Source organism: Urocitellus parryii, chromosome X (assembly GCF_045843805.1).
Source record: "Urocitellus parryii isolate mUroPar1 chromosome X, mUroPar1.hap1, whole genome shotgun sequence".
Taxonomy (NCBI): domain Eukaryota; kingdom Metazoa; phylum Chordata; class Mammalia; order Rodentia; family Sciuridae; genus Urocitellus; species Urocitellus parryii.
In genome coordinates, this window is record NC_135547.1 from 116,982,180 (window position 1) to 116,997,450 (window position 15,271).

A 15,271-nucleotide genomic window follows, 5' to 3' on the forward strand; every position below is an offset into this window, starting at 1 on the left:
CCCTGAGTGTTAAGGGGTGCGCTGTTGAAGGCAACAAAAAGAGATCCAACCACCTGCTTCTTGAGATCCAATGAGAAACTTTACACCATCCGCACAGACCTGGCCGGCTGTGTGTGAGTCTTTAATCTCATTCTCACACCTGCTTAGGGAGGAAAGCTGGGGATCTCCAGGTGTCTGTGCCCTGGGATGATGAAAGGAAGTTGTTAAAAGGCATACAAGGGGAGCGCAGCGGGGGGACGCGCTGTGGTCGCCAGGCGTGGGAGGATCTGAAAGCTTTGGCCAAGGCTCCAGGGACTGAAAAGAGGCCGGCCCAGAGATTTCCCTCTGCTTTCTTCCCTTCCCCTTACAGGGTGGTTGGCCAGGGTCTACATACAGTAGCTTTCCACTCAGTCTGGGGACTTTTACACACTTCTGCCTGGGCGCACTAAGCGTGTACCTGGTTTGGTGAACCAGGGGTCGAACCCTTCCGGAACCCAACACGGACGCCCGGGCCTCTATCCGCGAGTACTCCTTCTCTTCTCGGGGTTGATTGCCGGCTGAGGTTTCCTTAACTGGGGCTTCCCCATCTTGAGCAGGAGGAGGAGTCAGAACCCCTCCCCTCCCTTTCTCCTCCTCCTCCGCCCACGACCAGCCTGATTTTTTAATCTAATCTTTTATTTAAAGTCAACAGAGAAGCAGGAACCCCGCACTCCTGCCTACAAGACATTTTAATAACTCCCCATTTCTGCCGAGAAGGGCAACCTTAAGGAACCTCCCTGCTTTCTGCTTTAACACTTAGGTAGCAAGAGAGGGAGGGCGAGAGTCTGGGCTGAAGATCCAGGGCTCTACATACTTAGGGAGAGGTACTGGCTTTGTTGGGTTAGAGGGGCGACTCAAGGAGGACGAATGGATCTCAAATAAAAATTCAGCACAATAGCATCAACTTGGAAAGCCTTGAATCAAATCAGGAGCCAACCCCCTGTGGGGATTCCAGGCACGAAGCTCCCGGAGTCCGGGGGTGGGGGGCAGGTGAATGCCCGGCATGTGACCCTGGAGAGGGAGGATCTTGGGCCATTAAGGGATGTGCTCATAGACTAGGCGCGCCTACACGCACCCCCAGAGGAGAAAGGCCTAAAAGTCATTTCACGCCTCCTTCCTGGATCATTGGCACGGGACTGCGCCCCCGGCGCCTTGCCTATCTTCCTCTCTATTTGGGCGGGGACCACTGTTCTCATTCCCAAGAAGCCTCAGATCTGCTTGGACCCGTGGCAGTTAAAGGAGCCCAGTTTTTCGTTTCTCCTGTCTTTCCCATTTCTTTCCCCCGCCTCTTGCCGACGCCCCCAGATCTCTTGGGCTCGCCCTTCCTGAAAGTAGGCGAGGCCAAGAAGCTGAGGCTGGGGAGAAAAGGAGGGTGGGGGTGGGAAAAGGGAGGAGCGGAGCGCAGCGGCCCGGGGCAGAGTCTTCAGCTAGCCCCGCCCCTGGGTGCGCGCGGCGGTGGCGGCGGCGGCTGAGCCTCGCTCTGAGAGACAGGTATCGCTTAGGCGCCATGTTGTGAGCGGAAGTGGGGGAGCGCGCGGCGGTCGCTGTTCTGCTGGGAGCGGGCGCGGGAACCGGCGGGAGCGGGGGGCGGAGCCGTAGTCCCGGCGGCGGAAGGAGGAGAGAAAGAAAGGGGCGAGACCCGGTGCCCAGCGGTGGCTCGAGGCTCTTGCTTGGCGCGCGGGCGTCTGTGGCCAGGCGCTCGCATTCGGGCGGTCAGTGTCGGCGTCGAGCTCTCTCTGGGGCCGCCGCCGCTATTGCTGCTACTGCCGCCGCTGCCGTGGGGCTAGGGCGGCGACGGAGCGGGGCCGGCCGCGGGGCGGGCGGGGAGGGAGGAGGCGGTGAAGGCGGCGGGCAGGGGGGGAAGATGCCGCTGGCGCAGCTGGCGGACCCGTGGCAGAAGATGGCTGTGGAGAGCCCGTCCGACAGCGCTGAGGTGAGTGCAGCTGGGCGGCTAGGGCCGGCGCGCCTCCTCCCCGCGCCCCCGCGGACTACCTCTTCCCCGGGAGCTGGCCACTCGGTCCCTTCTCTCTCTCTCTCTCTGGTGTCTGCCCCGGGTGCGGGATTCCGGTTTGGGTTGTTGGGTTGGTGTGTTTGCCCGTCTGTCTTTTCCTCACCCTCACCGTCACCCAGGGGTCTGCCAGTGTGGTGGCGCGTGGGGTTTGGAGTGGGTGCTGGGGCTTTGCAAGAAGCTGATTTTAATCAACTTTGCGTGGGGGAAGCAGGAGGCGGAACGGGGGCCGGCGGGGAGTTGAGAAGTTTGGCCCTGGAGGGTCGAGGGTTCCAAGGACCTTGGCGACTTTGCGGGGTGAGGGAGTTCACGGGGGAGCCGGACTCCAGTCCAGCCCAGGGGAAGGGAGTCGCTGCCTGGAGAAGGGCGCGCCTGGGCAGGGGTGGCGATTCATGGGGGTTTCAGGTAAGGGGTGCAGGACTGCTGAGTATTTTGCCTCCCCATCTGTAGCAGCGATTCCTGCTGCTGCAAAGGAGAAAGTGGAAGCTTGAAGTCCTCCACCCCCAACCCCCAGGTTTCTGAGGTCACTGAGCTCGAGAACCCCATCCCAGCGAGTTTAAACTTGAGCTTCCTGTCCGTGGAGGTGAGCGGGTAATATTCAAGATCAGCGCCTGCCGTAAAGGGCTTCATAGTTTCATAGTCCGGAATCTGGTGACTGTCCCTGAGACACCCACCCGAGTGCCAGAAAACCCAAACTATATCCCCACCGGGCAAAACAGAATTTCCCCGGACACATCGCAGCCCTGAGCTTTTTGCAGCCTCTCTCATCCCAGAACCAACTCGGGGTCTGCGAAAATAATCCAGACAAGACTCATTCCAGGGTATCAGCGCTCCGCTCCGAAGTGGAAAATCAATTCCTGATGGTGGCGCGTCTGTGATTCTTCCTTCTTGACTTTTTGCTGTCTTCTTTCCTCGCAGCGGACTTTGGGGGATTAGAGGATGATAGGCTGCGTGTGTGTAATAGTTACTGAGTGAGTGACCCCATTTCTGGAAAGCATGACTGAAACGCGGGGGTGGAATGGGGCAGGCTCCGATGAGTGGTGTACTTGGCGGCAGCCCCTGCCCTGCCGGCCTCCGCAGTGTGAGAGGTGGATAGGGTTACTGGTTACGTCAGTAAAACCCAGGCTCAGTTTGATCTGAGATGCGGGACACTTGCTTTCTCCGGTGTGATAGAGGGGGAGGGAGATCAGTTCAAATCGCTTTTCAACGTTTTCCCCGGCTACCTCCACTACTGTAAAAAATGTTTACTTGTTCATCTTAATGCAGAGTTGCAATAGTGCTTACGATTTGTGCTTAATATTTTGCGACTTGGATCATGCTTTTAAAATCTAAATGTTACGCTTCGATAGGAAAGACATTGATATGTTGCCTTAAAAAGAAAAGTAAGAAAAAGGAATTCGTGTTTTTAAGATTGCCAGAATTACGAGAATTTCATTTAAAATCGTTATCCAGTTTAATACTATAATTCTTTTGTAAGAAAATCAAATTTAGAATGCTTATCCTTCAAATGGCCAGTGTGAAAAACAGTGTGCCAAGGTCCAATTTTCTTTTTTTTTTCAGAATTTTTTTACATTTAAAAACAAAAGGTTAATAAAATGTTCTCAAAGTGCTGAACTTGTGAAAGAAATTGAATTAACTTTGAGCCTGAATTTTTAGATGTAGACGTTAACAACTGCAACACATGTTTATGTTTGGCATGTATTGATATGTAGGGGGAAATCATTTAAAATTCTGCCTTATCCTTTTTCAATATAGCATGCATTTAGGTAAGGAAGGTGTAAAACTAATATTCTTTAGCATCTACTATATATCCTATCCGGTAATGTGCTGTTTCATTTTATCCTTGCTATGACCCAGCAGGGGGATTATGGTTCTCATTGTTACAGATTAGGAACCCGAATCTCAGAAGTTAAGGGCACAAAGATTATACATAGTAAATGGCAGAGCCATAATTCAAAGCCAAGTGGATACATTTCATATGCTTTGCTTTATGTTAGGGTAGCTGCTTCAAATCCTTTGTGGAAAAATTCAGGATATAAATATGCCAGTAATTAGAGGTCATGTATTTTTCAGAAACAGATTATTGTAAGAGATCTCATTTGGTAAAGCCTTGTTATTTCAGTTACTGTCATGTTTTCCAAAACCTGGCAAATAGGATTCCACAATTTGCAGTTTGCAAAGATCTGTTTTTAATTGCTATTCTGGCATAAGGTATGTCAAACAGAGTGTATTACCTAGAATTATTAAAACTAAACTGGAACATATTGCCTTTAGATATTTTGTTTCCTTTGGTTGTTCAGCTGTTTCAAGTCAGTTCTGATACAATTTGGAAATATTGAAGCCAGTGAGGGAAGAGATAAGAGTTTTCACTCTGAGGTCTACTGTTATTTTATGTTATCTCCTCTCTAGTATGTTCACATCAGAGAAAAAGTTTTATCTTATCTATCAGAGTAACATTGAGAGTTTTAAAAATAGTTACTTGAGCAGGTACATCAAAATTTTTCTCTCCAGGATAAAAGATTTCAGGGTTGGTTTATATAAAATTTTATATTATGGTCTTATCTGTAGTATTCTGTGAACTCTTGAAAGCAGAGACACTTTTCTATCTCCACATCCTCAGCATTTAACATAATACATGACATGGACATATTGTTGAATTAGTAAATGTCTGCCAAGGGAATCATTAAGGTCAGAAATAAGGTGATTATGAATCTTTTTTCTTATTTTACTCTTACATTGAAATATGAGCAATTTAAAATACCTGAGTGCCTCACTAAAAATAAAAACATAGGCAGTTTCTTTATTCCTTTACACCAGCCTTCCTGCTTTAAGACCTCACACGAGAGTCTCATGGTGTTCAAAACAAAAAAACCCTTGTGGTTGAACTCAAACATGGGTCAGAACATGATAGGCTAGAACTAGGCCGAATGTTTAAAGAAGCAAATTTAGGATAATAAAGGAAGTACTGTGTAAGCAAAGTAAGGGTTGATGCAAGATAGAAATCAAAATCACTTCCTAAATGGTCTAGGTGAATTCAGAGCGCTTTAATGAGTTATTTAAAGATGCTAGTACATTTTGGGGTGTTTGACTGTTTAGGAAATGAATATCAAGGAGTGCTGGCTCTTCTACAAAACCCTTGCCACTGCTGTTAAGGACAACACTTACTAGTTTGTAAGCCTAACTTCGATACTTTTTTTCTCAGCTGCAGTGGCTTAGGTATAAATGATAGTAAATCTAAACAACTTTCAAAATAGCTAAATTAAGGAGATTATTTTTGTTCTACAGAAGTTTCTTGTATAAAAATAGTCACAATACAATGTGTTGTATACAATGTGTTGCATAAAAATAACCACTTCAACATCTTTAAATAAGCACCTAAAAAGCATTGAAGAATTTTAACTATAAAAATATTTGATCATGGGCTGGGGCTATAGCTCAGTGGTAGAGCACTTATCTTGCAGATGGGGGCCCTAGGTTTAATCCTCAGTACCACATAAAAATAAATAAACAAACAAAGATATTGTGTCCATCTACAACTAAAAAAAATTTTAAAATATTTGCTCACAAAAAATAAGATTCTTGTATTGGAGATCATCTTTAGTGAATGTGCAGTCATTCTAAACCTCAAGAGATGATATAGTATTCTGTAATATAATATACAGCATACTATAGAGATCCTGTAGTATTTCTATATCGAAATTATATAGGTATATTTCATATGTAGGGACAATGTCCTATTAAAGTATTACCATTGATTTGGGGGGGAAAAGATGTTTTATTAAGTTTCTTTTCTTTTCCCTATTTCATCATTGTTACTACCTTTCAGATTTTTTCTTTCCCCTAAGTGAAGATCTGAGGAGAGAATAGGTATTGTTACATGTCAACTGTCAAGTAACTGTGACATATTGCTGAACACTTCATTGTTTACAGTGATTATAATATAGGATGCCTTTTTTTTTTAATCTAGGAAAGTTTGCTCATTTTGGCAGCTTGATTTGTGTGAATGGGGTAGATCCAAAATGTGAAACTTCTTGGGTGCATTTAAATTTTAAGATAAAGAATTAATTTTTTTTATCTAGCTAAAGAAACAAGTATAGACAGATTTTGCCTTTTCTGTAGTATATTTCTGGAAATCACAATAAGTATATCCTATTTTTATATAAGAAGAGTGGCATAATTGAGGTATGCACTCCTGACCAAGGACTTAACATTTGGTAAATTATAAAATGATCAAAAATATAGCAGATCCTTTATCCAGATGTCTGAATTACAGAATAATTACTCTGAGGGGTTTTTTAAGATGATCATCCACTAAAAATTTCATACCATTGTGATAATTAACAAGATTTGGTCTACATTTCCATGCTCTGGGACATGTATCTGCCAGGGCATAAATGATGGGTGAAGTCAGAGTGGCACAATTCACCCAGTGCAGACTGAATGCTTTAGATCTAATAGTTCATATTATAATGAAGGACAATGACATGTTGTTGGTCTTCCTAGTCTAGTAATGCATAAGTGTAATAGTGCTCAGTATTTTGGTGGATAACAAGTTTTAAAGCATTAGGGTGCAGTTGTGCAAATATATATACATTACACATGCCAATCTAGAAAAAAAGGAACTGTATTTTAATGCCTAGCATTAGATATTATTTCCTTCCCACTCACCATTCATTGTGTTCTTTTAAAGTTAATACAGGAACCTGTATCACTAATCTGGAACAAATATCAAATCTCAGATGTTCTGATTTATCAACTTAACCAAAAGATATAAAAGCAAAGAAAAAAACAAAACATAATTTGTTAAGTAAACTGTCAGGATGTAACAGAACAAACATATATTATAAAACAAGTTCAAGAGAGAGAGAATATATTTATATAGGACATAATGATAATTTACTACATTTGGCCTATTTTAAGATAATACATTAGTTACTTGTAATTAAGTATTTCAACTTTGCTTATCTCCTTAAGATTTAGAAGGAGTTTAGTGGGATAATTTGGATTGATGTCAAAATTTTAAAGAATATAAACTTCCGAGCATAAAAACTTGTGTTTGAGTCCTGGCTCTGATACGTAATAACCTTTGTAATCTTATACAAGTTAATTAATATCTCTGTACTTCGATCTGTAAAATAGGGATGAAATAAGATGTACCTCACAGTTGTGAAAAACAAATGAAATGGTATATATAAAACACTTGTTCAATACATGGTTTAAGTGTTTAATAAATAATACATAGTTCTTTAAGAGGGATGATTCATTCTATCTGAGAAAGTTCTTTGTTTTCCTCAGATATTTTTTTCAGAATCAAGCAGAACAATAAAAATGATTTTATTGGTTGATCTGTGTAAACAGTCATCATAAAAAAAAGGACACAAAAAAAAGACATCATTTACACCCTGGCAGATACATGTCCCAGAGCATGGAACATCATAATACTTGAATATAGTTGTAAGGATTAAGTCTTGTCCTTCTTGGTCTTTCCTCAATATTGTCTTTTTTTTTTTTTTTTTTTTTAATACTGGGGATTGATCTCAGGGGCACTCAACCACTGAGCCACATCCCCAACCCTATTTTGTATTTTATTTAGAGACAGGATTTCACTGAGGTGCTTAGTGCCTCCCCATTGCTGAAACTGGCTTTGAACTTGTGATCCTCCTATCTCAGCCTCCTGAGCTGTTGGCATGCGCCATCACACCCAGCCTCAATATTGTCTTTAAAGGGAAAAAAGAGATAAAGAACATGGTGAAGAATATGTAAGGAAGAAGGAAGAAAGTATGGTCTAGGTTTTAACATTGCTCAAAATCGAAGGTGTCTCACAGTCTGTGACATGTCATGATTTAATGTTTTTTTTCCTTCACACTACATAAAATAATATTGTATATGAAGAAATATGGAATATCCTGTGTCAACCTCTTGAAGATGGGTCCTAGAATAAATGCTTAAAGTCAATATATAGCATCAATACATAGAATTTTAATTTTCTTTCTAAAACATACCAAAACTAAGTATGCATACTTTTTTTTAAGTTTTAGAGTCAGTCAATTCTGTTAATTTCATTTTAGGAAAATAATATAGCACATCTCTTTCCCCATTACTACACATAAATTTAGTTATTTAGATAGGCTATAAATACTGGGTTTCCCTGTCTAGAAATGTAATCCTTTGGATTTTGTCTGTTATATGGTGTTGGTACTTAAGAAACAGTAAAATACTACACAGTAATTTTTAAACAAAGTATCTAGAGATGTGATGTTAAAAGATATATCTGTGGGGCTGGTGTTGTGTCTCAGCGGTAGAGCGCTTGCCTTGCACGTGCGAGACCCTGGGTTCGATCCCCAGCACCACATACTAAAATAAACAAGTGAAATAAAAGTGTTGTGTCCAACTACAACTAAAAAATAAATATTTTTTTAAAATATATAGCTGTGCCCCAACAAGCATCCCCCTTCCAAAAAGCCAAGGGAGTGTGAAATAATCAAATAAGTTTGGGAAATATGGAGTTAAACAAGATTTAACCAGTATATTAACTGTATAACTTCTTAGAACTTCTAAGATAATGTTCACAATGAATCTGCAAAACAAATATATAGCCCACAGCATTTGAGATTTGATGTTGGCACCCCTTTTCATAAACTACCTATTGAAGTCTAAAAGGACACAAGTTCGGCTGTGGCTGTAGCTTGGTGGCAGAGCATTTGCCTAGCATGTGTGATGCATTGGATTTGATTCTCAGCACCACATAAAAATAAACAAATAAAATAAAGGCATGCTGTCCATCTACAATTTCCTAAAAATAAAAATTAAAGGACGCAAGTGCTTTGCAGAATATGATTTTGAAAAGTCTGATAACTACAGTAAACTCATCTGGTATTGCCTAGAAATGGGCTGTTAGGTTTAATTGACTATATCAAAGCTTAACCATCAAGAGTTTTCATTTCATTTTGAATTAAAATCTTCCTAAATCATACGATAGTTTTCTTCCTTAATAGTGAACTAAAAATTTAAACATATAAAAATGGGAGTTCATAATCCGTGTGAATCAAATGTATGAAATATGATATGTCAAAAGCTTTGTAATGTTTTGAACAACTAATAATAATAAAAAATTAAACACAAAAAAGTTAAAAACAATTTTAACTTTTATTCAATTTTCTGACAGCTATTGATCATAATCTACTTTAATATCAAGCTGGTTGTCCCTCCTATATGATCTCTACATTGACTGGCTCAGTACTCAGTTTGATAATATTCAATTTGAAAAAAAAATCTTTAATCATATATCACTTTATTTTACTGTCCATTTGCTTACTCTCCCCCCATTCTCCTTTTTAAATTAATTAATTAATTCTAACTTGCAGTTACTAGAGAATAGATAGCAAGGGTTAATAGTATTTGATGCAGCCATTTTTAACATGGGAATGTTTTTACTTCATCTTTTTTAAGAAGTTACAGTTTACCATACAATGTAAAATAGCATCCTTACCCTTTTGCTAGTATCTGCCCATAATGAACACACACCTCTGGGATCAAGATGATTATTTGGTCATACCTAATAATAAATGGTTATTTTATATTCTTGACAAACCATAACAGAATGTTCAATTGCTGCCATTACCTGCTCTGCATATTTACCTTTCTTGAAGATGTCAACCAGAAAGCAGACTGCAAATGAAGTAAAGAACAGGCAGCTATAAGATGGAAAGCTAGCCTGCTGCCCCATTTGGAGACATCATATTGTGAGTCTTTTTGTTGTTGCTCTCATGAAATAGTGCCAGTTTCCTAAATATTAGGTATCCTACACTTATGTGAGGGATAAATCCAAAAGTACTTTTAGATTCTTGTCATTCTTCTCTCCTGTAATATAAATATAATTAATGCCATAGTAAGTTAAATGAAATTTCCCCATCTTAATTTAGTACATCTCTGGGGATGTAGCTCAGTGGTAGAGCACTTGCCTAGCATGTGTAAGGCCCTGTGTTTGATTCCCAGCACTGCCCAAAAAAGTCTTAGGAATATATCCATGGAATAAATTGATTTTTATAATCTTATATATGTTTATGGTCTCATCTTTTAATCAGACCTGTGAGTTTAGCTCTGAACTTTTGGTTCACAAAGCTTATAGGAAACTTGGTTCAGTCATTTGATATGTTAGAAACAGATGTCAAATGATAGACTGAAGCAAAAGATGGTTTTGACATTAATAAATTGAATTGCATCTCAAGGGCAGTGGTTTAGGAGAAGTCTCTTCTAGAAATCTTATAAAATCCTCAGCTTCTGAAATGTTATTTCCCATTTAGGAGCAGAAGTTTCTACCTGAAAACAATACAAAATAATAAAAGATTTACTTTACAAAATTTCTAGATCAGCATTGTTCAGTACATACAGTAGCCACTTGAAATATGGCCAATGTGACTGAGGAAATAAATTTTTCTCCCTTTCTTCCTTCTTTTTTTCATTCACTCATTTATTCATTCATGGTGCTGAGGATCCAACACAGGGCCTTATGCATGCTAAGCAAGTACTTTACCACTGAGCTATATCCCCAGCCCTGAATTTTTAATTTTAATTAATTTAAATGTAACAGTAACCAGTGACTATTGACTACCATATTGACCAGTATAGTCCTAAATTATAGATTGTACAAATTATACCCTTTTTCCCTACACCAGTGTTTTTTTTTCAATTCTACATTCCGTTGTCTGTTTTTTGAAGTCAATAGGTTAAACTTTTTTCTACAGAAAAGTATATTTTAAATGCTTTTCCAAATTGTGTTAGTTAGGTGGTCTTATCCCTGTCCTATCCAATCTTGGTCTTATCCAAGACTTTGATAACCCCTCTTAGGTTATATAACTTACAAATCACCATTCTGCTTGTTCTACAATTTTACTAGTTTTTATAGTGACGTTTCTCACTTGAGTGATAAAATGAAAACATTGGGGAAATTTAGCTATCAAAATAATATTGCAGGCAGGATGGGATGGCATACCTATAATCCCAGCTACTCAGGAGGGTGAGATCGGAGGATTTCAAGTTTGAGGTTAGCATGGATAACAGTGAGATCCTGTCTCAAAAATTGAAAAGAGCTGGGGATGTAGCTCAGTGGTACAGCATACCTAGGTTCAATCCCCAGTACCGCAAAAATAAATTACAAACTTCCTCTTGTGGGCTGAACTTGTGGACAGAGATATAGAACAAAAATAACATCTCAGGGTGAAAATACAGAATTATCTTCTATGCTGTTGGATTAAAAAATTACTTCTTGGTATATTTCTTTAAATATTGCATTCTGTTCACTCCACTGTGCTAATTAAAACTGGAAAAGTGGACTTTTGCATCTTGGAACATGAAACTGTTTTAGGTTTTTTTAGCATAGAAATTTAGAGCTGAGAACAATTTAAATCTACCCTATTTATATAAGAAAATTGAGATTTGTTCAGGAAGGCCTGCCATGGGTAATGTGTTGACAAAGTCAGCTAGGGTATGATGCAGTATATTTCATTTCGTTACAATTTATTTTGCTGTCTACAACATATCTATAACTTTTAAACTCATCATTTATATAAATTCTGAAAGAGGCATAATGCATCAAAGTTCAGTTTTTTTCTCTACTATCATGCTAATTTTGAATCCTTATTTTCTGTTTCGGAGTATTAAAAAAAAAACTAATATACGTTCTTGCCTTGGCTTAAATACAATCAATCCTCGGTTTACAAAATCAAATCAGTCCTACCTACAGACAAATAATGGGGCATGGATCAAGATCATGGCTCTTTCTTTCCCAAGTGAAGATGGGAGGAAACATTTACTGAATGCCCCCTTTGATTAGACACTTAAATTACATCAACTTGAATGAGATGGACAAAAGAGGAAACTCTGAAGCCTATAAAGGTTAAGTAACAGGCTCAGGGTTGCACAGCTAGTAAGTGGTGGAGCAAAGATTCAAACCCAAGTTTCAACAGATTGCAAATTCCATTGATTTTTCCACTAGAGTGCGTCCTTGAGTTGAGAACATCTTAGATACCTAGATAGTTTTCAGAGGAGAAAGAAGCCAGTTGGTTTGCATGAGTTGCTATTTTTGTGGGAATGTAGAGGGTAATCACCTAGAAAGATAGGTGCTTTCTCATACATATGTAGCATGAAGCCCTCCTTTTCCCAACGGTGCCAATAGTGAATATGTAGTTCTGGCATGAAGTAGGAATGCTGTTCATAAAAGAGCCAATGTTTAAGTAGTTAATAGAGTTAGAAAAGTTAATAAAATCAATATTACTCTTCAAATGCAGAATGAGTTAAATAGGGTTTTGTAAGCTGGCCTGAGAGAAAACATCTGACATTTGAGAGATGCTTTGAGATTTATGAACAGCTGTATTAGAAATGAAATGTCTTATATTTTTTTAATATTTATCTTTTGGTTGTAGTTGGACACAGTACCTTTATTTCACTTATTTATTTTTATGTGGTGCTAAGGATCGAACCCAGGGTCTCGCACATGCAAGATGAGCAGTGAGCACTCTACCGCTGAGCCACAACCCCAGCCCAAAAATGTCTTATATTTAAAGCAAAAATGCAGTATTTGGGAAAGAGGCTTCTGAGACATTTCCTAATAGCTCTTGCAGAAGCCCCTAGGTGTATGCTTGAGTAATGTACTCTGTTTTTATGCAGCTTCTTAAATCATTATCTGTTTATATTTGCATCCTCTTTTCAGGAAAACTTATTTGACATTACTTCAATGGGTGGAAATTTAAAAGAAAAATTATATAGTTATTAGGTTTTTTTCTTTAGACTGTTAAACTATTAGGTCTAATTTATATTAATTTGTATTAGGTCTAATTTAGATCTAATTTATATACCATAAAATTCTCTCTTATATATAATTCATTGGTTTTTGATAGATGCATATAATCGTGCAACCATCCCTAGTATCAAATTCTAGAACATTATCATTACCCCAAGAAGAAATCCTATACACGTTATCCATCATTCCCCATTCGTCCCTTCCCTCAGCTCCTGGCAGCCACTAATCTTCTTTCTGTTTCTATAAATTTGCCTCTTCTGGACATTTCATATCAGTGGAATCCTACAATGTGTGCCCTTTGTGTCTGGTGTCTTTTACTTACCATAATATTTTCAGGGTTCATCCATGTTATAGTATTTTATCAATGCTTCATTTTTTAATAGCTAATAATGTTCCATTTTGTGGGTATAAACATTTATCCATCAGTTGATGGAATTTGAATTGTTTCTACTTTTTTACTATTATGAAATATGCTGCTGTGAATATTTGAGTACAGGTTTTTGGGTAAATGTTTTGAGTTTTCTATGTACCTAGGAATGAAATTGCTGTGGTCAGTCTGTGCTTTACATATTGAGGGAAATGCCAAACCATTTTCCAATTCACCTACACCACTTTACATTTCCACCAGTGTGAAGTTCCAGTTTTTCCACATTCTCTTCAACATGTATTACTATTTTATGCTATAGCCATCATAGTGGTATAAAATTATATCTTGTTTTGATTTGAATGCCACTAATGATTAAGGATGTTAAGGATCATTTCATGTGCTTTATTGTCCATTTGTATTTATAATTCTTAGGCTTATTTTGTAACTGATTTGGGGATTTTAAATGGAGTTTTGCTTGAATGCTGATGTAGAAGTTCCTTGTAGTTACTTATTTATGTGTGTATTCTCAGAAAACTTACTTTCAACACATGCTTTAAATATTTTCTTCATTTAAAAAAAATTTTAGTTGTAGATGGACACAGTATCTTTATTTATTTTTATGTGGTGCTGAGGATCGAACCCAGTGCCTCACACTTGCAAAGCAAGCGCTCTGCCACTGAGCTACCGCCCCAGCCCCTCTTCATTTTTTAATATGTGATAAAAAAAAAAACAAAGCTTTTCCTTGAACTGTGGTTTTCCAACTAGATTCACACAATCTTAGGTTCTAAGAAAATGCCTTAGATACCTTATCATAACCTTATCAGCCAGAGCAGAGTTTAGAGGAATGCAGCATGGAGTTAGATTAGTTTTAGAAAGTTACAGAAAGAAAACAAAGATCGAAGCAGTCAGTAGTCTCCTCAGTCTTGTTATTGCTATTCTATAGTTTCTTACTTAAGGCAAAAGAACAGAGATCAATTAAAAATTAAAATTGGGTACCTGAACTTACACCCTTTGACATCATAACCTGAAGATGGTATAGAAACTATACTTCAAGAACAAAATACAGAATCCTCAACAAAATAGGAAGACAAATCCATAAGAAGGCATATAAACCAAGTGGGTTTTTTTTCTCAAGGATTTAAGATTGTTTCAGTACCCAATAAACATTCAAGTCAGCATACTAAAAGGCTAAAGAAGAAAAATCATATTAATGCAGAAAGTGCATTTGGATAAGTATTAAACATAATAAAATACAGCAAACTAAGAAGAGTTGGGAACTTTCTTAACTTGATAAAGAATGGCAAAAAGAAAATCCATACGTTAACATCATATGGGCTGGGGATGTGGCTCAAGCGGTAGCGCGCTTGCTTGGCATGCGTGCGGCCCAGGTTCGAACCTCAGCACCACATGCAAAACAAAGATGTTGTGTGCGCCGAGAACTGAAAAATAAATATTAAAATTCTCTCTCTCTCTCTCTCTCTCTCTCTCTCTCTCTCTCTCTCTCTCTCTCTCTCTCTGTCTCTCTCTTTCTCTCTCTCTCTCTTTCCCCCCTCTCTCCTCTCTTCTCTTTTTTTTAAAAAAAAGTTAACATCATAAAGGTGAAAAGCAATGTTTTTTTTTAAAGATCAGGAATAAGACAAAGAGGTCCACACTCACAACTGCTATTCAACATAATCCTGGAAATTTTTACTAGCATAATGAGCAATAAAATGAAATGAAAGATACAAATTTAAAAGGGAGAAATAAAACTTTCCCTATTTTTAGGTACATGATAATTTCCAGTGAAAATCACAGGGAATCTACCAAAAATCCCTAGAACTAATAAATGAGTTCAACAAGTTTGTAAGACAGTATCATTTAAGAATAAGTTACATATACTAGTAACAAATGTGTAGAAACTGAAATAACAGTAACATAATGGCTCAAAAAATACTTAGGTGTAATTCTAACAAGGCATGTATAGGACTTGTATGCCAAAAGTAAAAAATCCTAATGAAGGAGTGTCTAAATGAATGGAGATAAATATCATGCTTGTAGATTTGAAGTAAAGATGTCAGTTCTCCCAAGTTCATCTATAGTT

At 38.7% G+C, this 15,271-nt stretch overlaps 1 protein-coding gene across 3 annotated transcripts in view; it reads left to right on the forward strand.

Moving 5' to 3' along the window:
* Nucleotides 1-1,427: 1,427 nt before the first annotated feature.
* Nucleotides 1,428-15,271, forward strand: part of Rps6ka3 (ribosomal protein S6 kinase A3) — a 107,731-nt gene continuing 93,887 nt past the window's right edge. Inside the window, exon 1 of one of the 3 annotated variants that reach the window (XM_026405456.2) lies at nt 1,428-1,509. Coding sequence is in view for 1 of the 3 variants with exons in the window: in XM_026405457.2 (XP_026261242.1) it covers nt 1,883-1,951 (69 nt within the window). In the remaining 2 variants the exon portion in view is untranslated. The other 2 variants (XM_026405458.2, XM_026405457.2) reach the window with 2 other exon arrangements.